This window comes from Diplotaxodon limnothrissa, linkage group LG14 (genome assembly GCF_057381915.1).
Source record: "Diplotaxodon limnothrissa isolate DT_005_m linkage group LG14, D_limnothrissa_male_GT1.1, whole genome shotgun sequence".
Classification (NCBI taxonomy): Eukaryota; Metazoa; Chordata; class Actinopteri; order Cichliformes; family Cichlidae; genus Diplotaxodon; species Diplotaxodon limnothrissa.
This window is the reverse complement of record NC_140609.1, coordinates 15,947,487-15,971,046: the sequence shown is the minus strand read 5'-3', so window position 1 is coordinate 15,971,046 and position 23,560 is coordinate 15,947,487. Positions and strand designations below refer to the sequence as shown.

The 23,560-nt window shown below is 40.8% G+C and overlaps 2 protein-coding genes across 2 annotated transcripts in view; one reads left to right on the top strand and one right to left on the bottom strand.

The window, feature by feature from the left end:
- Positions 1 to 16,972, bottom strand: part of veph1 (ventricular zone expressed PH domain-containing 1) — an 86,632-nt gene extending 69,660 nt beyond the window's left edge. The window contains exons 1-3 of the mRNA XM_085370953.1: positions 16,835 to 16,972; positions 16,449 to 16,667; positions 13,121 to 13,295 (exon numbers count right to left, since the gene is read on the bottom strand). Of these exons, the coding sequence (XP_085227079.1) occupies positions 13,121 to 13,295; positions 16,449 to 16,667; positions 16,835 to 16,972 (532 nt within the window). The remainder of the gene's footprint in view (positions 1 to 13,120; positions 13,296 to 16,448; positions 16,668 to 16,834) is intronic.
- ptx3a (pentraxin 3, long a) lies at positions 324 to 7,964 on the top strand. Its single transcript, XM_085370901.1, has 4 exons — positions 324 to 597; positions 3,532 to 3,691; positions 4,056 to 4,480; positions 7,307 to 7,964. The coding sequence occupies exons 1-4, from the start codon at positions 462 to 464 to the stop codon at positions 7,957 to 7,959; spliced, it is 1,374 nt and encodes a 457-aa protein (XP_085227027.1). The 5' UTR covers positions 324 to 461; the 3' UTR covers positions 7,960 to 7,964.
- Positions 16,973 to 23,560: the final 6,588 nt, after the last annotated feature.

Sequence of the window (23,560 nt, the reverse complement as noted above, 5' to 3'; positions counted from 1 at the left end):
CACGATTAAGTACGGGTTAAGGTCAGCAGGTCAGAGTTTATGTCCCTAAGTTCTCATTCTCAGAGAAATAGAAATGAGTACATGTGTGCCCAAGCAGCACCTTTCTCTCTATCTCCATAGCAGTGGGCTTCCTGCCAAAGGATTGCTCAGCATTTACAAGACAGAATGAGAGAAGAGGTGGAGAGTCAGGGAGGGAGGAGGGGCAACATACAGTATGGGACTGTGGGGCTTAAAAAAGAGCAAAGGACCATGCAGCTCATGAAGAACGTGAGACAGACAGAAAGCAGCAGGACAGGCAGAGAAAGCAGACACACGCAGCTTATCTGACTCTAATTGCCCCATACAACACACACACACTTAGAGGAAAAAGCAGATAGGAAAACAGCACACACATTTATTGACTTTCACAGGCAAACAGACATTTTCTCTCTCACACACATTCAGGAAGAAGCAGCAGCAGCATGTTTCTGAGGTTCCTTCGGGCAGCGAGCCTGCTGTCGATGTGTTTGTGTCTGCCTTCGGACTACGAGGATGCTATCGAGTTCAACTACGGTCCCTCCTACTACAATGAAATCGCAGAGGAAGAGACGCCAGCACGTAAGTGTGGAAATGTGTGTGCATGTGTGAGTGCTGGGCCTGCACCTTTATCAAATCAAGGCTCTCGGATGTATCGACCGTATTAATTGTCAAAAGCATGAAATTGAGTTTCTTTTTTTAGATTCATGTATGGATGAGTAAGACTGGGACACTAGTTTCCACAACACTTTTGTCTTTTGATGTATTGTGCATCAGCAACAAAAAAAATGGGAAGAAACTGTAGAATCGGATCGATATGATAATCGAGGAGGAGGGTGAAAGAAGGTCTGATGAAGAAGAGGGTAAAAAAGCAAATCTTTCACAGCTTGAGAAAAAACTGAAAATCCTCCACAAGTTGGTGTCTTTAAATAAATAAAGAAGGAAAAAGAAAAGAAGAGCAGAGATTAGAGATTAACATGTATGTGGTTTGTATAGTGTACAGGCAGCTGGCAGAGACAGAGTTTCTGTAGGAGTTTACAGCCACAATCAGCGGTCACCAACAGCAGAAACACTTTGGTATATCTTTAAGAAATTCCTCTCTCAGCTGTCGTTTAGACCTGTATGTGTGGGATGAAAAGAGCGATGAATGAAAGGGAGAAAGTGAGAGTGAGTGTTTGTGTTTTTTAAGTGTCCAACTGGCCCTCCGCAGCTCGAATTTTGCATTTGTTAGCTGTTTAAAACCTGGCAGGAGGTGTAATTGTGGCACTAGCGGTTAACAGGCAGAAAATAGTCTGGGATATGATTAAAGAGGTAAATATTATACTGGGCGAAACAAATGACTGAGAATAGTAAAACAAACAAACACAGTTTACAGCAGCAGAGGTGGGGGGTTGTTTCGGCCCCCCAGAGAGGGTGCAAGAAGGAGAAAATCACGTGAGTTTGAGTGCAGGTCTGTGAGAGGTCAAAAAGCTCGAAGGAGACACAGATCACTGCTTCTGACCTGCTCAAATCTCCGAATCTCTGAGAGGAATTTGAATTAATGAGGCCACATGACAGGGGTCATGACACGGCAAATTTCAAAATGAATGACAGGCTAGAAAAATAACATGTAGCAGACGAGTGGACCAATTTGTTGAGTTATGCTTTGCTCAAACACACAGACACTGACTAGTTGTAAAAGGAGCATACTGCTGAGTACTGCCACTCAATATAGAAGCTATTCAGTGCTTATTTCCTGTTGAATACTACTTAAATGTGCAGTAATTTGGAGATTATTTCATTTTAAAAATTTACTCAATTTACTCAAGTTCACACAAGCTCAAGTTAGAGCTTTAACAAATGAAAACATACATAAAAATTCTTATTTATTTTCAATATTGTCAAGTTACTTATTGTCAGCAGATTAGACATGTGACCCACAGAGCTGACAATGAGCCTTCTAAACAAAAAAGAGGCTAGTTTTAAGCTAATATTATGCTAGCTAATTTGAAGCTTGAGTGTCCTGAAAAGAAATAAATCATATTTTCCATTGATAATCATCTCGATTACATTCTCACATCATATGAGAGTTTATTCGCTAAGTATCCAGTGTCCCACAATGTTTGAATCACTTCAAAGAAGCTTTCACTAACGCCAGCTAACAGCAGCTATCAGAGACTAATAGCAGCTAACAGTGGCTAGCACTGGCAAAAACAGCAGTTCAGAAAACTGAATTCAGCTAAATGCAATCTGCAATCTACTGGCATCTAGTGGTGAGATTTTGCACATCGTACCTTTAAACAATTTTAAATATACATTTAGAGTAGATCATCGAAGTAACCACTGACATCTTTAAAAACTAGGGTCTATGCATCTAAAAGTTATTATTTTCACCCACTTACACTCTCTTCTACTAAAATCACTCAAAAACCAAGCTCAGCTCCCTTAGATTGAGAAGCCCCAGGGTCCAAAGTGCATGACCCTTATGTCTAATTGACTTTGAGCACTGAGAACAGGAAGCCAAAACAAACTGTGTAGGTCTGTAATAGTACCCCTCTGGAATATGTCTGCAGGTATAAACAGAGGTCGAAAAGGCTCAACAGTTAACCAGAACAGCGTGTCTGATACAGTGACCTACATATTCTTACTCCTGGATTGTTTTATCCCCCTTTTCCATATGTTTCGGAATACTCATGCTATCTCTCCCAATGTTGTCAGCAGGTCTTGACCTTCCTTTTCAACCCCCCACACCGCCCATCTGTCTCCTCATTCACAGCAGAAAACCCAATAAGCTCACAGGAAAAGCTCCTGCTTTGTGAGCTATTTGTCAGATTTCATTCTCACCCTCTTTCTCCCAACAACTTAACATCCTCTTCTGCGCTTTTACCATCTTCCTCCAACTATGCCCACTAATGCCTTTGTGGCAGTCAGCTATTCAAGCAGAATTAAATCCATTTCCTTCTTAAGATTGAAGTTGACCTTAAAGTTTCTGTTAAAGCTGGAAGAAAATTGGAAATGAATTTAAACATATCCTGCATGCACACTTTCAAGCTACAGCCGCAACTCCATCTGGCAAATAACTGCAGAAAGTAAAAGCTCAATTTTTTTCAGCTAAACAAACACTTTTTCTAAATAAAAGTCTGATACGTTGGTGATCTTTTTTCATATATTCAGCACTTTTCCTATATTGATACATAACTGATAATGGAGTAACTGAATTCCGTATTCTTATTTTTTTTCCTGTCTTAGTGGCCTTACATATACATTAAGTATAAATGCACAATTTAAGAACAAGACGTGCAATTTCTCTGGACCTGTTCAATGACAAAGTTAATGAATCTTGATATGATTTCAGTAGAGTTCCTGAGGAGTAACTCTTAGATTCTTTTTGCAGGAAAAGTCCATCTGGATCTCTGGGGAGGTGCAGGAGATAGGGGTGTGGCTAGCTCTAGAAGCTGTAGAAACCTGAATGAGTTCATCGTCTTTTGGATGTTTAAACTTTTCTCTTTTTCTTCTTTTTACCTTCTCTCTTTGCAGCCACACCAACTTCAGCCCCCTGCCGTTCTTCAGAACTGACCAAATGGGACAAGATGTTCTCCATGTTGGAGAACAGTCAAATGAGGGAGAACATGCTGCTTCAGTATGCCGATGATATCATCAAGGTGGAGATGGGGTCACTGCGCAGTGAAATGTTAAGGTCGGTTGTAAGACTGAGAAGTCATGCAATCAGCATCAGGTCATTATGGTTGAAGATGAGCAGCAGAGAAATGAGTGTTTGTGATTAAGCCAAAGACAATTCAAGGTCTCAGCAACCTAGACAGGACTAAAAATAAAATGGTAAACGGCCTGTATAAAAGTGTAATCAGATTTAATCATTTCATCACTTTGCTTAAAAAAGCAAAGTGATGAAATGCCCATCGCCTCATTAATGTAGCTCTGCTTCAAATTAATTTAGCAGATTTCTCAGCAACTATAGCAAATTCCTTGTCTGCACATGTTTAAACCTCTTCAGCTGAAAGGGTTCAAATCACTCATATTGATTCTTGGTTCTATATTGTCAGGTTTGTAGCTCAGTATGGTGGGTCCTGTGGGGCGGCGGTGGAGAATGCAGGAAGAAGGATGGAAATGCAGCTGAACAGCCGTCTCAGAGAGACTCTGGAGCTCCTCAAACTCAGACATCGGGATTCTCCTGCGGCTGCTGCGGGGAATTCCAACCAGCTGGAGACAATGCTACAAGAGCTCCTCTCTGCAGCACAAACACAAGCATCCAGACTTTCCAAGCTGGAGACCAGCTGCTTTAGCAGCCCAGGAGGGATGAATACCAAGGCAGGATTTCATCCTCTGAGGGGTGGAGAGCAGGGGCACCATGAGCAAGAAATCACAACAACAGAGGCCACTTTAGAAATGGTGCTGGCTGCACTGCAAGAAGTGAAGGTGGAGATGGAGGAAGCCCTGAGATCTTCGAGGCAAAGATTCTTGCCTGCAGGTATAACACTGACCTTACTATCAACCATCCCTATTTGTCTTAAACTGTGATTTCCTGTTATTTCTATTTGTGTTCATAGCTCTGAAACAACACCCTGCTTAATTTTTTTCTGTATTAATTCATTCTGGAAATAAGAGATTCAGCTAAAGCTGTTTGCACCGGCAGATACTTACAAGTATTTGTAGAAATTTACAAGTAGGATTAGACTCAAGTAAAAACATGAAAAGATGATAACAAAGAAAAGCTTTGGACAAAACTCCTCATGGGTAATGAACCCTTATTGTAAATTGTTAGCAGAGTTAACTGGGTTCCCTGAAATTAACACTGACTAATAAATATAAGATTAGGCTCAGCAAATTTAACTGAGGAAACTTGCAGCAGAGCATCACTGATATCAGTACAACAACTTTATTTCCTAGAATAAATCAAATGAAAGCCACAAAAGGGCTAAATTATACTCTTCATCTTATGCGTGCACTTATACACAAAATTATAAATCTGGCCTAAACAGTGAACAGAGGGAGGTGTAATCATTAGCCAGTTGCCGCAAAAACCACACCAAAAGAACCCTGGGAAAGTAGGACCAGATGGAAACCATCATGAGCGCACACAAACACAGAATGGATTTTTCACTATTATATTCTGAGTGGCAGGAACCTGAAACGAGATCTCCGGTTTTAAGTAGGGAGCGTGTCTGCTAACTGGAGGGAGAAAAAAAGCGAGTGAAAGAAAGAGGGCTGGAGAGAGAGAGAAAAATCTTGAGTTAAAACTCAATACTTAAAAATGCATGACAAAGAATGGAAAATGAGAGATGTTACGCTGTGTAATGTGCAAAATGTGCACAGTTCAGAACACATTTCCTCTCGCACACAATCAGGGCTGCAGAGTATCAAGCTCATCCTGATCAAACACCTGTGAGCTCTTCCTTTATGGAATAACTGTGAGCTTAAACAGGATTATTTTATGCACACAGGATATACCGGGAACATTATGCAAACAACAGGAAATGATCCATAAACACAACTAAGAGTTTATATGCTTAAGCAGCAGGCAGAGCAAACACTGACTTGTATATTAGGGGTTATTAATGGGACTTACCAGATTGCTAGACAAAACTTTACCAGGATGTTTTCTTTGTTGTTCACAGCTGATTGTTGGGAGTATTTTTAAACAGTGTGTATTTAGTTACTTATTCCCCAACTCAGAGACTTATCTGGATTTATCAGGACCAAATTAGAAAACCCAATCTTAATTTTCTACAAGTTGGACAGGCGATACAGAGACACTAAGTCTGTAAGCCAGTTAAATCATTATTGCACATAAACAGTGATGATTTAGTTTCAAAGCGATGAAAATCAGAAAATCATAAACGGTTAATTTTATGATTTCATATAAGCGAAATAACTATAAATGTCTATTTCTAAAAAACACTCGGATGCTAGACTGGATCTAGCCACCCTGCTACACCCCCACCTCACACCAGCTCCAATAATTCAGAGCTGACAATGCTGACAATGTGCAGTTACACTCCATTATGTAACGCAGACCAAATTGCCTAAAAGGCTTCAGTCAAAGGTGGTATACACATATGCCACACACATTTTTCTCTATTTCACATGCCAAAAAACTAACCAACAAAAGTTGGTTTGACATTACAGTGTCAAACAGTGAGAGAGTGACTTTGAGACAGTGTGTGTTTGAATGAGTAAAAACAGAGAGGAATAAGGGGAAAAGGCGACGACACAAAGTATAAAAAATCCACGAACCAGATGACCCAGAGAGGTGTGTGTCTGTGCGTGAGGTGGTGGGACAGGAAAAAACTGCCAGTGATTCATGATCTCATCACCTGACCAGTAACTGAACTCTGACTGTGTCACATTCAATCACGCTCACGCTGCCACCTATTTCAGCCTTCACTTCATATACCGTGGTACAACAACAGTAGAGGCAGCCCCAGTAAAACCACAGGGGCCCAGTAACCACAAGATAGTAATCTGACTTAATTAATCTAGCTTTAGATTTCAATTTATTTTTATTGTAGATTTATCTCTTTAGGACTCCATTAGTCTGTGTAGGAGATCAAGTCTTATGATGTAAAGTGGAACTCTGCAAGGGTAAATTTCAGGCCATTATTCTCCTTTTTTCCCCATCATACCAAATCACACATGGACAGAGCCCTGAGGGTCATCTGTTTGTTGTGCTTCATTTCATGTTCTTTCCCCTCTTTTGCTCCGTTTCTGCTCCTTCAAACATGTTCTCCTGCAAACACTTTCAACCTGCTTTTGTTGGGTAATTTTGTGGAACGCACCCTCGCAACGGCCTCTGGGAATTTAAACCGATCCAGATCGGCACCAAATTGTAGCGGTTTCCTCGCTTCTCTGCCAAGTTCAGTCAAATTTGGCTTCAAATTCTGCGTGTAATCCTGCCAAAAGACAGACAAACAATAAAAATGTAATGCCGCTTGCTGAGCTACCATTGTCTTTTCATTGTCATCATAGGTTATGCCCAACAAAATCTTTTTTTCATGAGTAACAACAAATTGACGTCCAATTTTGGGCCGTCACAGTTAAATGAAAAAGAAAACTTTGTAATGATCATATTAAATTCTCTAAACTGAACCACTATTACCACTGCAGCCGGGGGTAAAATATCTAGAATTTATTGTAATTTGTAGATTTTACCACAAATTACAGGCATCCTTTCTTACAAAATTTAAAATTATACTATTTCTGTGCAAACAGGAGGATTTATTATTGCTGGATGAGTGCTTGAGTACTATATATGGCATAACTTCAGCCCTGATCCTCTTATCTTCCTGTTGGCTAGGTTGTGAGATGGCCCTCCTCTTCCCAATGCGTTCCAGTCGAATCTACACCTCTATCATACCAGATGTCCCCGTCTCCCTGTCCTCCTTCACTGTCTGCATGTGGTTCAAACCAACCAGCATCGCCAACAAAACCGTGCTGTTCACCTATGGAAACCGCCGCAATCCATATGAGATCCAGCTGCTGCTCAAGCGGAATGCTGCCCTCTTCACCATCGGAGGAGAAGCTCACCTGGTGGAGGCACGGGGAGTGGTGAACCCAGGGCGGTGGACCCACTTGTGTGGGGCTTGGTCCTCAGAGCAGGGCCTGGCCTCCCTATGGGCGGATGGCGTGAAGGTAGCGTCCACTCCCGGAGTGGCCGAAGGACACGTCTTACCCGACGGCGGCTCCCTCCAGCTGGGTCAGGAAAGGAACGGCTGCTGTCCTCCGTCCTTAAGCAGCGGGAGCAGCGTGGCAGGGTTTGAGGCGGGATTCGATTCTAAGTTGGCATTTGCGGGGAAGATGACGGGGGTGAACATGTGGGACAAAGTACTGTCAGAGGACAAGATTTCCCAGCTGTCTTTGCGGGAAGGCCATGGCTGTGAGCAGAGCGGGAACATAGTGGCGTGGGGTGTAACGGAGATGGTGCCGCACGGAGGCGCTCAGTTCATCTAATAGTGCATACTCTTCACTATGATCATCATTTCCACAACATTGTAAGAGTTAAATGCTCAAAGTGAAAAGACTTACAGCTGCTTTTATCATCTTTCTTCCTATAATTAAACATTTTCATTGTTTCATTGTAGCAGAGACCACAATTTTCCTCCTCATCTCACTTTTTATTACTGTAACTGCTAATACTGCAGTTTTGAACTTTGGGCATGTTCAAATAAGACAAAATCAATGCTGTGAGAGACTTAAGTTTACTTTTTTTCACCAAGCCTTTTGAACTGAGACAGTAATACACACACACAAAAAACACACTGATGCACAGTCGTCTTAGAAAACGTGTAGTTTCGCCGAGAACGTGCTGCAAGCAGTTTTTACCAAAGACTCAATTAGAGTGCAAGAAAGACAAAGAGTCTATTGTGAAAGTAAACGGGTTCTGAGCCAGTAAACAGAGTAATCACCAGACAGCCACGCAGCACAAGTAAAAGAGGGGTCTCTGACTATTACAAGTGATTATCTTGTATTGCACAACATGTGTTTTTTAGAGTACCAAAGCATTTTTCATCTTTCTGTTGAGATGGCGAGTGCAGTTCATCAAAACATGCAAAAAAAAAAAAAAATAGAAACCCAAACAGAGGAAAATGTTCTCCTTTTTTTTTTTTTTTTTAGCATTTTAACTATTAATGTAACAGAAAAGACATTTGCTTTTATACCTTTTAAGTTTTGTGGGTACAATTAGCCATGTAATCCAACCCCATTACAACCAAAAGCACAGGCATCATACTGTTACCTGTGACTGAAAACTGCTGTACTTGTTATCATTTTAAGCATGACTGACTGTTAACTACAAATGTGCTTTTTTAACTAGCTTACCATTTTTTTTATTGCCATGAACTTTTCTTTGAAAGCTTTGAAAGAATTTCCAAACAATATATTTCTAAATTTGTACTCAGTGTTTACATTCATACGAGTTACGTAACTCCTGTTTTGCTTTCGGTTTCTTTGTCAGTGCATAGTTGTCATTTAAGTAGAAGGTAAAGTTTTCTTTTGATCCTGCATAAAGTAAGAAGAGTAAAACTGTTGAATTTGCCATGTGAGGTTTGATAAAAGAAAGTGAGGATAATGTTTACACAGTCTTTTATGAACTAACTTGTCTTGTATTATACTGTAAATTGTTTTTATTATTGTGAAAATGTAAAACTGAATGTATTTTGTACATAAATATATTTTTCATAACAGGACTAGATTAAATAAGTGAGGTATGAATAAAAAAGTATCCACTGTCCAAATTAGGAGTGTTTATGTATTTTTTCAAAATTTAAAATATTCAATTTTGACAAGATTTCCAACACCACTCCGTACCACGACAAACCCTCCACCGTGTTTTACAGATGGCTGTAGACACTAACTGTTGTATTTATCTCCTGAACTCCTCTTTACATACTGACAATGACTTGAATCAGAAATTTTAAATCTGGAACAGAACTGTTGAGTGATTTTCAGTCCAGTTCTTGAGTAATGTGGCATATTTCAGCATTTCCTTCCTGTTTCCCTTCCGTAAGAACTACTTCTTGACAGCCGTCCTTCCACTGAGATGATGTCTGATGAGGCTTCAGCGAACAGTAGACAATCAGCTGAAGGGCAGATCCACCTCTGAGGGTCTGTGTCAGGACTTTGCTGGATTTATTTCTATTTCTGTAAGTACATGGATTTCAGATACTGTTCACCTGCTATAGATAGTTTTTCTTAGATCTGCCACTTCCCCTTTAGTGTTCCACTTCTTCAGTTTCCTCAAACTTTTTATGTACACACTGCACAACGTGCTGAGATGTGCCAAAGTTAACAGCTGTTTGGGAATCTCTTTAAATCTGGTCACTGTTGGCATTGTTCACATTTTCAGCTAAAGAAATGGGAACAAATTAAATGTTTTTGTAACAAAGTTATTGAGGATACTGTTTAAATTTGGTTCTTTGCTATGTTGTTTGAATGAAACTCAAAGCCGTTTTTTTTTTAACTTATCTGGTGCAAAATCACAACAAAAGTTGCATCAAGGCATTTTATAGTGTAAGGTACACACACTGGTTCATCCCTTGAGTTAGGTGTCTTTTTATGCTTTTTAGGTCAGTGTGAAGCGGCTTGAAAAATATTCCTCTGAAAAGTGTGAGGTACAAGGAAAAAACAACAATTAAAATTTTAAAAGGCTTCACAAAGCCCGGAGAAGTATCGCTCAAGATCACTTAAAAAATTACAAGACAACATAAAGAAATAAGGAGCGGCCCAAAACCTTTGCACAGCACTCGATGTCACAACCACACTTTTGCAAATTATACTGTATTTAATCTCTTGCTGATTAAAATTGATTCAGTGATGTCTGCGACTGTGGGGAAATTGCCTGCAGACTTTCTGCAGCTCACATATGCTTACAGTTTACTGCTGCACATCCTGCTTGGACCCAGTTTCTTCCCGCAGCTACAACCTCCGTGTAACTGTGACCTGTTACAGAATCACCTTCCACATTCACTCACATACATTTCACCGAGTCTTCACTCACTTTTCTCGCCCTGCCATGTATTAACCTTACAGTCCAAGGAAGAGCCAAAACGGACACGCAGCTTTGATAGATAGACGACAGATTCCAAGCCTCTCTGCTAACTTAAGGTTTTACTCAGAGATTGAAAGAACCCTTGGCTCTAAACCCCTGTGGGGCCAAACGGTGAGTGCGTGTGAGACTGCTGTAGCTATAAAACCTTCACCCAGTATCCTGCTGTTGGTTTCCTGTAACTAGGAATCACACACACATGCTTATTAAGCACGGAACTCACTATTCTCCTATAAGACCGAAACTCAACACGCACCACCAAGGACAAGACGAAGGAGAAGAAGAAAATATCGCATGTGGCAACAGACGCACACGCATGTTGGCGTCTAGGTTTCAGAACAAAGGTTCGCAGGCTTCTGGCTTGTTAAAGACGTCACCATGAAGTTTAAATGGTTACAGTACAGCACATTTAGAAGGTGCTCAAACTTGGAAACCGTCATGGTTACATTAAAAAGTGCAGAATGAAAGATAAATGTGAACTTGCTACAAATTTTTTAAAAAGCCTTCGAGCAGGACTTGCTCACTTTCATCTGGTTTCTCATTCCAGATTCAATATCAGTCGGTCGATCCCTGTCGAGCTGGATTACAGCCACCGGACTACTTAAGTGTACAGAACTTTCAAACTATCGCGTTTTCTGTCTCTTTTATTTCCCTTTTCTCTGCTTCTTTCTGAGCCCACAAGAAGGCTAGGTATTCGTGTGCACTTTCATGTCCAGTAGTCTAGTAAAAGGTGATGACTTTGAGGGTGTCGTGTATCTAGTGGAAAGAAATGTTAGAGCTATATTTTTAAAACAGCCGTTACATACATGCATCTCTGGAGGAGCCGGCAATCAGGAACTCGATACGTGCGGAGACTACAGAGTGCAAATGTTGAAGTGAAAAAGCATTACAGTGACACTGAGGTATTATTATTACCTTCCCTAATTTATCAGATTCATAAGTCTGACTGTGATGTAAAACTCTGCGAGGGCCAACGACTCAAACAGCCAGAATCCTGGGATGATATGTAGAAAAATCCAAATGTGAGTAAACCACACTTTAGTGTAATAGCACATTGAGCATATTGTTTGTAGCATGAATCCTTGTATTTTTCACTATTTTCAATTGCGTAACAGTGCACGTCTGTATTTGCAAGTTGTTGCTTTTATTCCATTCCTTTGTGCTTTGGCTGATTGAATGTGGTGAAAGCATTTTGTAGGGAAAAGTTGTTTATTTAGTCATCATTTAGCAGCAGTTACTTCAACCTTAAGTCTTTTTGGCAGCTTCTCTTTTCTTCCCCCTCATATTTCATGTATCCAAATGAAAATAAAAAGACATCCCTTTTTTTCTCTTTTTGTTAAGAAACCAGTAACACATTTATGGACTATGGGTGCTAATTGTCTTGCATCTATAATCAAAGCCCAAATCTGGCAAACACTCACCTGGAAAACCAGACAGTGAGGAGATAATCTGTTTCATGTGCTGAGCTGCTGGCAGAACAGTGGGAGCATCGAGCACCACTTTGGTGGGCATCCCACTGTGGTACAGTGTGAGGTAATTAGTGTGTGTGTCTGCACATGAGGTTATAGGTTCAACATGTTCCCAGAGGCACTGACTGATTCACATAAAAAAACATAACAGCACATCCAAATACATATACTCAGGCCCTCCCTGTATTATCCTATGATCATGTGTGCGTGTGAGGGAGCATGTGTGCCTCAGGGTAAACAGATCTCCATTAAGCAGGGCTGACTATGGACCCTGGACCTTTAGGGACCTCACTAATGAGCAACATGTATGTTAAAAAGGGGTTAAAATGGCTTCAAAAAAACATAGTGGGCGTAGCCTTCTGTAACCACTGACTGGAGGTCAGCTCAGTTACCCTCTCTGACCTGAGCTGTTAAGTAGGGAAGTTGAAGAAAACAGTAATGAGATCAGTGCCTGAGGACAATGTCACCTTATACTCCTCCCCAGTCCTCCCTTCCCTCACATTAGTTCTGCCTCCAGAGCATGTAGGTATTATCGGGCCTTCAGGAGAGATATTTAAAAAGAATGACATGAAAGCGATTAATAGGCAAAAACAACCACCCTGCATTAGATGTCTTGATCAAAAAAGAGAGAAAGTAGAAGCATTTACAAAGACTTTCTGTAGCATCCACAGGGGCTACGGCAAGAAACACTGTGCAAACAAAAAAGGTAGCAGTTCTCCTTCCTCCAAACTAATTCTTATACATCAAAGCTCCACGAGGGACACAATGACGTATGTGACATGCATTGTATGACCACATTGGTTAGCTACAACTGCAGATTACAATAATAATTCCATTTTCCACTCCAGTAAAAACAGCTGATCCTATTGTTTCAGATCTACTAGGATCCCTCGTGGTACAAACGTGCTGTTCCTACAAGCCAAGACAACAACTACATTAAAAGACATTAAGTCCTGTAACACCCCTGTTACAATTTCAGTTCTTCTCCAAAGCTCTTACAGTCTCAAACCACCCACACACGTACTCGTTGTAGTTTCTCTACAAAATTAAGGTAACCAGTTTCCTTTCTTGTGTGCGAGCATTTGTACGTGTATCCTACCTCCCAGCACGCTGATTGTTATGGCCTCTGTGTGTTCAGCCAGCAGATCGGCCTTGGCTATAGCGGCCAGAGAGAGGTAACTGGACATGTTCCTGCTCAACTCCCTGTTGCCCCTCTGCAGGAACCGCACGGCCACCGGGACAGCTAGCACCATGACCGAAGGACAACTGTAGTTCTGCAGAGACATGTTATAGGAGAGGAGACACTCTGTTCAAGACGACATTCTCACAGTAAATATTTGTTTTCTAACATTTTAAGAGACATGCCAGCGACTGGTCAAAGCAGCACACGTCCACAGATAAAATGCTTTTGTTTTTGTAAAGTGAGCATGATTGGCAATCACTGTAACTTTGAACAAGGGGACACAGAGCGAGCGCATTCACAGAGAAATCAGTCTGACTTGAATTAAGCTCACTTCTTAAAAGGAAAGGGCAGCAAAGCAGGCTTAATTTTACAGTCCTGACCTTTACTTCTCATTATCTATAAAGGAGAGTAACAAGATCAGATGCCTGTCCTTTGCTGTTTCTGATCTTTCTGAACAACATGTGCATGGTGTTAACGCTCATTAGAACAGACAGTACAGCCTAAAGATCCTCATTAACAGCAAGCCACGCATCAAATATATTTAGTAACTTGAAACAAAGAGCGCCAGCAGTACTTTCCTCAACCCATGTGATAAGTGCCACAGAGATTAAAACGGGCTATAAGAATGAAGAACAGGGGGAGAGACTGCATTGTATTGAAAGACATATGCACAAGTTTGTGCTCTGAACGCTCACGGACCGCGGGATCGGGATTCAAAATGTGCCAGCACCCTCCAGAGGACAGTTTGATACGAACGTCGTGTTCACTGCCGCTCACATATATTTATTTAACACTTGTGAACCCACATCTAAAACATCTGCTTCACATTTGTTTCTATTCACACACCTAAGGCCTCTAAGTCTTTACTATATATATCTATTTTCAAGATTTATCTTTTATGTCTATCATCAAAAACTGCTCAATCAATGATTTGGGGAGTGTAGTCTCTCGCTGTCATGCCTCTGGTTTTCCACATGATGGCAGTGCAGGCACTGCAAAAACTATTTTACCCACTAATATAAACTGTGTAAACACCTTCACTTCCTTTATTATCAGGCACCAAAATATAGAAGAATCACCATGAAATGCAGTGTTGGCACTGGAGCTGAGACGTTTTAGAGCACAAACTGTTTTTAGTCTGTCTAAAGAGGGACGATCTGAACACTCAGTGTGAAGCCTGTCATGTTTGACAGCTACAGGCAGCAGGCATGAGGTGCCCGTAGTGTTCTTCTTTTGGCACATGAATTAATGTATTGATTTATTAATCTTTCCTGTCATCTTGTACTACACTTCAATGACAACGCACGTCAAAGAGCTCATATGACATGAATCGTCTCTCCTTTTCTCTGAGGGAGTTTCTGTGGGAAAATAAGACAAGTGTCTATAATTCAAAATGACAGGGAGGGAAAGAGAGAACGGAAGGGGTCAGAGATAAAGGTGGATGGAGGGCAAGAGAGGAAGGAAAGAGATGTGGAAAAATGACATGAAGAGAAACAGATTTTTAGAGATAAAGAAAAAGAGAAAAGGAATGGCTGTCCTGATAAGTGCAGGAGCTCGGACATCGGAGCCAGAAGGCGCCGTCAGAGCTGTCAGAACTTTTAACCTCACTTTTGTGTGTGTGTGTGTGTGGGTGTGTGTGTGTGTGTGTGTGTCTTTCCTGAGGAGTCAGTCTCATTATGGTGGTATTAACCACATTCCCTTTCCCAAGAAAAAAGTGGGAGGGAGAGAAAGAAGGTGGAGGGGAGTCACTCTGCTTTTATACCTTTCAGCACTGGAGGTCTGAAAATGGGGAAGGTAAGTGAGTTTTAAATGTACATTTTCATGCCTCCCCCCCCAGCAGTGATTACATAAAGTATATTTGCTCTTAAAGGGAAACTTCCCTGCTGGAGATCATGTATTATTAATTTTTATTTTAACTCTTCTGCTTGTACCATTTTGTGAGGGTTTTCTTCCGCTTGTGCACCAACGTTGCCTTCCTTCACTTGTTTTCCCCGCGAAGCCTTTACACCCTCGTGTTTACCACCAATGCTTTAAAGAGCTTTAGCATAGCATTGCTCACGTGCATTAAAAAAAACATGCAACCAGCCCCAAAACTATAACCTGTCAAAGGTCACATGACAAAGAGGAAGACGAAAGAAGTGCTTTTTTCTGTTTTCTTTACATTTTTCTACTCAAATTTGATTATGCCCGTTTTCTGATGAGCTTGACAGTTTTACTTCTTAGAGAAGAAAACTATTACCAAACCCTTAATACAACAGCTATTGATGAAGTTTAATGTAGTGCATATCAATGCATCAGTAAAATATGTTATAGCCAAGTGCTCCCAATGGCCTTTTTCCATTCTGTACAAGCTATAGGTGTGTGGCTGAGATGAAAGGGAATGTTTGAGTACTTTGCAAAAGTCTGAGCCCACTCCTCATTTTTTTACGTTTTGTTAGGAAAATGGAAAATATGTGCAATGAATTATTAAAACTCGTACAAATATATATGGAAATCCAGTATACAAGCCAAAAACAGAGTTTGAGCAATTTTAAAGATGAGTGAATATTTGCAGCGACCACCTTTATTATTCAACACAGCCTGAACTCTCTTTGGCAGCTCTCTTGTCATTTTTTTAAGTAGTCTTCAGGAAAAGTTCTCCAGATTTCTTCAAGGAGACTTAAAGCTCTTCTAAGGATGTTTTCCTGATGGTATTAAATGGTGAATCAAAATCTGACGGCACTTTTCTGCGTTCGTCAATTTTGACAAGATCTCTGACACCACTGACTGAAATGCAGCTGCAAACCATGACAGAGCCTCCACGGTGTTTTGCTGATGCTTGGAGACGCTCACTGTTGTATCTCTCTCCTGACCTCCTCTGCACATACTGACAATGATTTGAATCAGAAATTTGAGATTTGGATTAATCCCTCAATCAGACCTGTTGCCACTGATTTTCAGTCCAGTTGTTGTATAATCCAAAGAAAACTTTTGAAAGACTTTCAGAAACACTAAAAAACTATCGCTCAAGACCACTGACAACAAAGTCTGGCCCCTCAGAAAGAAAATTTTAAAAAAGAGGGATGGCTTGGGACTTTTGCACCGTACTGTAAATTTTAAGTTTCATCCCATGAGCACTAAAAGTATCTTGGAGCTAAATACCCTAAGCACACATAATATCCTGAGAGGTTTCTGAGTATGTGTGTCCTTTATGTGCTTCAGGTAAAACAAACAATGATGTGTGCATGCGAGCGTGTGTGTATACCTGCAGGATACAGCTGGTGATGTCAGACGCTATCTTAGCATGCGGAGTGTCCTCTGTGTTTTCACCTTGCGGGGTGAGGTTATGCTCCAGACAGGACTCCCACAGTCCCACCAGAGCCGTGCTGTGTCGCTCGATGGAGCCCGTCTCCCTTATGGCTGTGGTGATGCGTGTTATGCAAATCTCCACCACTGCCTGGTCATTGTCATTGGTCAAATAGTCCTGTCAGCCAGCAACAGGATGCAAAATTAGGAATACAATGATAAAGTAAGGACAAAAGCAATGAATTATGCATAAGGGCATAAATAATTAATGGCATCTGCTTTGTAATTTTTGAATAAATACCAACTGTGTGTGTTGGTTGCACTGATCTAAACACATCAACTTACCGGTGAGCAGGAGATTGCCTTAATCTGGTCCAGAGCTTGAGACAGACAGTCTTCAATGTCTGCGTCCTCCAGAGAGAACAGATCACCTGCTCTGGACAGATCCCTCTGGCCGAGCACTTGGCTAAACAGCTGGTGCATCCTTGTCCTGGTTTAGGACCTTGAGACGAGCCTGGGACGGCCTCCGCACAGTTTAAGATCACTTAACTGAGAAAGTCGCTGACATAATGTCTTGAATACCATAGCAACTTTTCCTTCACCTCCTGGTTTTAGAAAGATATTTAAATAGAAGACTCTTTTCTGCCAGGGATGGGAGAAAGCAAGTCTTTCTAAAATGCAATAAAGCTGAAATATATGAAGATTTTCAGGCACACACTTTTATACAGAAAGAAATATCGAATGCATCATATTAGGACTTGATAGTTTTATAATTTTTGTTAAAATCCTCTCCGGCGCAGTCCAGAATCAGGTAAGTTTGACGGGTTTGGCCCAACATTTTTCTGGGTCTGCCTGAGGCCTGTTACCATGGAGACAGGGCAGTCCTTCTGCAGCTGAGTCCTGAAGGAGAAAGGACAAAAAAAGAGAGAGTGAAGGATTAAATTAACTAAAGAGAAGGAAATGCTGGGATCGTCATTTTGCACACAAAATCGTCTTCCAGGAAGAGATCATTTGAAAAGCTGGGAAAATTAATTCGGAGCAAGTCAGAGATACTGTCGAGCATCGGATATTTAATTTTGCATGTGATTTTTGCTCTCCAAAACATCTCAATTAAAGGAGTAGTCGTGCATAAGAAACAAAATTTCATTGCAAGACATAGACATGAAGATTGATACAACTCTTATCTGTTAAAAATACTGCTTATTTTAGCTTAGTCTAAATCCTGGAAACAAAAAGGTTCAGATGAATTTCACATTCTGTTTGTCGTACCGATTAAACAAATAAGATGTGCATTAGTTAGCTGCAGGTTAATTGTGTTTTCTTTTAAAAGGACCTAATAGTCCAACCAGTTGAATCCTGTTCCTAACCATTTTATTACAGTTAAAGCGCAGGATTCCCAGTGTAGAGGGTTCAGTTGGGGGCAGTGGGCGTAGTCCTTTAACTAGCTTGTGTATTTATGGCCCCAAGTCCCATAACAACACAACGGTGCAGTAAAAATGTCCATACAGCTGTGACAGAGCTTTGAACCTCAAAATGGCCACTGTGCTAGAGATGCAACTGTGTGTGAAAGCTCACCTGTGTGAGATGTAGAAAACTACAGACTGAAATTCACCATTCTGCCTGTCTCTGGTAAATGGACTGGTTCTTATATAGTGCACTTCTACTCTACAACATGCCTCTCATTTGGAGAAAAGTTGCTGGGGCAGCATGTGAATGTGGGACTGAAGGTAAAAGCATGTGCTCCACTCCAGAGACCTGTGTGTTGGCATCGCTAAGTTATAGTAAATAAATAATCTTACATCGAAATCTTAGTCAGACAGCATTTAATCATATCGCACATATTTAGAAAATGATAGCAGGGAGCATAGCACAAAAGTTAAAAGGGAGTCCCTGGCCCGCTGCCCAAATCAGAGTCTAACCACAAGTTCTCAGTTAAAGCCCGTTATTTATTAATGCATACCAATATCTGAGAGCAAATTACTCCAGGGTGAACCAAGGCCAGAACAACAAACACAAACACACACACTTCCACTTTTTTCCCATCACAGTCTGACTAAAACCGAAATAAGGAATAACTAAAATACACACAAAGTCAATGTATTCAGTTTAATACACATTTGGATGCACTATATATATATATATATATATATATACATATATATATATATATATATATATATATATATATATATATATATATATATATATATATATATATATATATATATATATATACACATTATATATATATATATGCACACATTTCTCATTGGCAAATATTTTTCAATATATATCTTTTCCACAGTCATTTAAGTGCAATAAAGGAACTATTGTTCTACACTTGAAATTACTTGACATTTTTTTTCTTCATCTTTGTCTGTTTAAAAAAGAAACCTGACTTCACCTCTAAATGCACTTTGTTTATCTGTGTGTGTATTTATTTGACTCTGACTCTAAGCGCTATGCACTCAGACCTAGCTCATATGTACAAATGGCAAATAAAAGTTTTAATCTTTATCTATTGTATTTACATAAATGAAAACAAAACTGAATGAAAGGCACGTGGTAAGCCTAACACCCTAAAATAAGCAAAGCAGAAGAAAACTGTGCAAAAGATAAATGCAGTTCACGCCCTCTGCTTCACTGACATAAACAACATGTGGGTTAATCGTTTGCAAAGAGCTGCAAAGGTCTCTAAACAAGAAACACGCATTTTCACAGAGGTTTACTGGTCGAGGATGGAACCAGGGCTTTTAAAATGGCCAGATGTTTGACCCGCAGGTACACTCAAAGATCCTCAAAGCTAGAGGCGTCACACCGGTACACAAAGAATTAAAAAAAAGAAATAACTTACTAAACTGCAAGAAATGCAATAACAGCCATAACACCGACGTCTTCCAAAAGACCAAGAGAGCGCGTCTGCCATCACATTCTCTCTGTCTTTCTTGAAAATCCTGCACAAGGAGCGACCACCTCACGAATCTGGATGGAGTATTTGGAGTAAAAAAAACAAGAGGTTTATGATCGGTGTACACAAAACATTTTTTTTGTGTAAAAACTGGGTGATCCACAGCACGCTTATCGTCCTGCAGCAACGCAGCACCAGCACCGCTGACCCCCAGCAAAATCCAGTTTAAAAGGACGAGTAAAGTCAGGATGTGTGCTGCAGAGGAGAGCTTTGGCAGACTGTATCTCTGCCCTCTTTTCAGCGGCATGAGTAAGTTAAAACATGATAATAATATGTTGCATATCTGGTGCAACTCTAACTGTTATACTCTACACTATAGCACAAATAATGTATTATAATGATTGGTAAAGTAAATAAAGGTAATGAGTCGAACAGAATACACAGTGTCCTGGTGTTATGAATGGAGTTCAAAGTTGTGGTAACTGAAAAGTAGCATGTTAACCATTTACTTGCATTACTGTTACTCTTGTCAGCTTCAATTAAACATTAAATCATTCACACCGGAGCGACGCCGGAAGGGCAAAGGATTACATATGCACACGCACACATATACACACTCACTGAGACTGCTTCTAAAAGTGTGACATATCACTGGCTTAGCGCTCCTTATTTTCTATACAGAAATTTAAAAACGTAAACGCGCTGCTGTTCTCGCCGTTGTCGCTGCTTTCTGGGCGGTTTGAAGTATTCGCGCACGCCTTCTTTCTGAAGCAGCCACCCGGCGTGTCTGCTGCCTGTGATCACGATGACTTTGCTCACAGCAGAACTCTGCCTCCTTTGAGAGGACGAGCAGCTAAACATATGTATCTGTGTCATTTTCTGCTTCCTGCACCAGCTTCCCTCTACAATCAGACATCGTCTCATCCTCGCACCGTTTCACTGAAAGCCACACTGGAGCGAGCCCAAGCCAGACCAAAAGGAACGCACAAAGCTGACCACTTGGGAGGCCGTTATCTGTCCTGCCAAGCCAGCGACGGCCATGGAAACCCAACCATTGCCAGGATACCACATCGGGAATTCTTACTGGTCCGAGCTGTGGCTTTGGGACCGAAACACCAAAACAGCCATAAACACAGAGCAAAGAGGTTTATCTGTCACACAAAGACAGGCCAACACACAGCTGTGAAGGTGAATAATCACAAGCTCTCTCTGTGCAAGGAGTTCCCAAAAATACAGTATGAGTGTGTTGTTATTTACACTGCGAACATATACTCCTGTACACTGTGTATTTCTTAACTTTTTGATAAGGATGTACTGTATGACATACACACTTTCCTGGGAGTGTGTACAGCCATTCAAAACTAATCCCACCAAGCACCAGACATCAATGGATGACATTTTCTGGGCTAAATCTGGTCAGCTAGTCAAAGCCTTTAAAAATATGCCACTTCACATATAAATTTGTTCAAAAAGTGAAAGCTGAAGAGTCCTCTTTGCAGCGTATTGGAAAGACTAATATTTAACAAATGTGCTTGTGCTATTTGTATACATGTGGCTACAAATTAGGGCATCTGAGAAAGAAGGTTTTGAGTATAAACCCCCCCGGTTGGTTGGTTGTAGGCTTTCTGTGTGGATTTGCATGTTTTCCTTGGGCTTGTGTGAGTACTCAGGTTTCCTCCTACAGTTCAAAGACATACCAAATGTCAACATTGCTTAGAGGTCTTTTCGGTAAGTTTTTGCTCAGTGGGTTATGGTCTAATACACCAGTCATAATAAATAAATTGTAGCTTCATTTGGACTAAAATGTTTTGTGTTTTAAAGACATGATGATCATTCAGAGCTGTAGAAACTGAATTATACTGCAATATCATGTGTATCTAGCACAAACTGTATATAATAGGTGAATGTAAGCTGTGCATCTGAACAGCATTCCTGCATTCCTTTTAATGGCCAGTAGGGGATGATTATTCAGTTTGCGAATAAAAAAAACAAAACACAGTTTTAGTGAGAAAATTAAATGACTCATCACTTAAATTATGAACTCAGTTAACAATTTCTTAACTGTTTTTGTGTTTGCATTGCTAACTTGATGTTGTATTTAATACAACATCGCAGTTATTTTGTAACTAATGTCCAACGTGGAGAAAGATGTTTCATCAAACAAACTTTAATGCGTAGCTAGCGCTCACTACGGTTTGGGCATGCAGGTTCCTCAGTCAAATCTTCAATCTTTACATCTGGTTTACGGATGTTACCAGAAATGATTTCTACAGTGCCATTTGGCATCATAATTGTGGAAACACAACAGCAGGCAAGGGGGCGGCATACGGCTGTAAGTGTTGTAGTCTAGCATTAGCTCTGCTCCAACTCATCGATATGAAAGGCAGAGTCAGCTATGGAAATACTGGTGGGGTGATTGGGGGATGATAACTGACTCACAAACTATATAAAAATTATGTTATTGTGTTTTATTTAGAGTAAGAGAGAGAAAATACTACAAATTTAATAAGTTGGCTATAAGACCAGCACCCAGAATTCAATTTTCTGTTCACAGTAACAACATTCACAATGTTATCCTTCTTATGGTATTCTGAAATGCACTTTAACGTTTTGTTTGAGACAGCTGGCACTACCGGTGTGAAATCAATTTTGTTCCATGGGCTAAAATAGCTAAAACAGTGCCAACATAATGACACTGTAACGTTAGCATCCTGCTCGGCAACCATCCTAACATTTCAGTCTGTGTGTGGTCAACAAAATGTAAAGTTAACATTTTAAATAAATAATCTGCCACCCCATTGATGTGTCAGTATATGGGATGATCATTTAGGCATCAAAGTGGGAGTCAAGAATCATGTAATACTACTAGTGTTGGTACCGACTGCTAAATTTCTGGTATCCCTATCCGGTTTCAGAAAACCAAACACGGAGGTAGCCAAAATCTTGGATTCAAGTTTTTACAAATGAATGGTGGATAAGTCCAGCTTTAAAACAGAGTCAGCTTACTTTCCCCAATAATAACTAAGACTGAAAAAGAAAAGAGGCATGGGAAAGAGATGGAAACAACCAAAGAACACCAAGGGGAGGAAAGAATGAGGAATGGAGGAGCCACCAGACCGAGTCCCAGACTGAGAGAAAGCTGGAGATGGATTATGTTTCCAACACTTGCATTCACCTTTACATACAGCATACGTATGCTTCTGTCTCTCCTTACTAGTGAAATGCTGTGTTATGTAATGTATCCTTTCCTACTCTTACTATGTCACAGCCCGCCTGAGTAACTGAGTAGCAGTGTGCGTGTGTGTGTGTGTGTGCGCGTGTGTGTGTGTGTGTGTGTGTGTGTGTGTGTGTGTGTGTGTGTGCGTGTGTGTGTGTGTGTGTGTGTGTGTGTACAAGCAGAGAAAAAAAAATGGGCCTCAGGAATTTCAGTTCTTTAATAATCAGCTAGTTACTATTAATCACCAAGCTACGGCTCAACAAGCTTAGGAATGCAGCCTTTGAGCACGCACACACACACACACACACACACACACACACACACACACACACACACACACACACACACACACACACACGCGCACACACACACACACACACACACACACACACACACACACACACACACACAGTCATATTTCTTTCACAGGACATTACATTACCTTAAATTTATTAACCTCACACTTAACCGTCACCCTAAAAGTTTACAGTGCAGGAATAGATGCGTCTGCACATGTGAAGAACACAAATTGCAGTTCCACAGTTAACAACACACAGTGAGTTGTGTCTGTAAGCTTACAGACACAACTAGTGTCTTGTCGTTGGTGTGTTGTCAGTCTTCCCCAAACCCGTTCTGATAAGATAAATGATTCCAGGGAAATTCAAAGAAATAGCGCTCTAGCGGGTACCCACATGTTGAAGGCAAGCTGGGTGCCACTGGGTGAGGGGTACCAGAGGGTGCGTGCTTGGGGAGGGCAATACGAATGTTAGGGGGTTATGTGAGGACAATGGGCCTCTCCTTCTTCCTTGCCTCCACCACTGGCACTACTGTCTTGATTCAGCACACTGCGAGGGGGAGAGAAAACACTGCCTCTTTTGTATGGCCTATGAAGACAGACCAGCCCTCCCTCTTTTCCCTCCTCTCTCCCTCTGCTCAGTCAGCCCTG

Bases quoted from the DNA above. Each gene is read 5' to 3' on its own strand.
- ptx3a (XM_085370901.1), top strand. From the start codon at position 462: ATGTTTCTGAGGTTCCTTCGGGCAGCGAGCCTGCTGTCGATGTGTTTG. The intron at 598-3,531 runs GTAAGTGTGGAA...CTCTCTTTGCAG, and splicing joins AGAGGAAGAGACGCCAGCAC to CCACACCAACTTCAGCCCCC. The intron at 4,481-7,306 runs GTATAACACTGA...CCTGTTGGCTAG, and splicing joins GCAAAGATTCTTGCCTGCAG to GTTGTGAGATGGCCCTCCTC.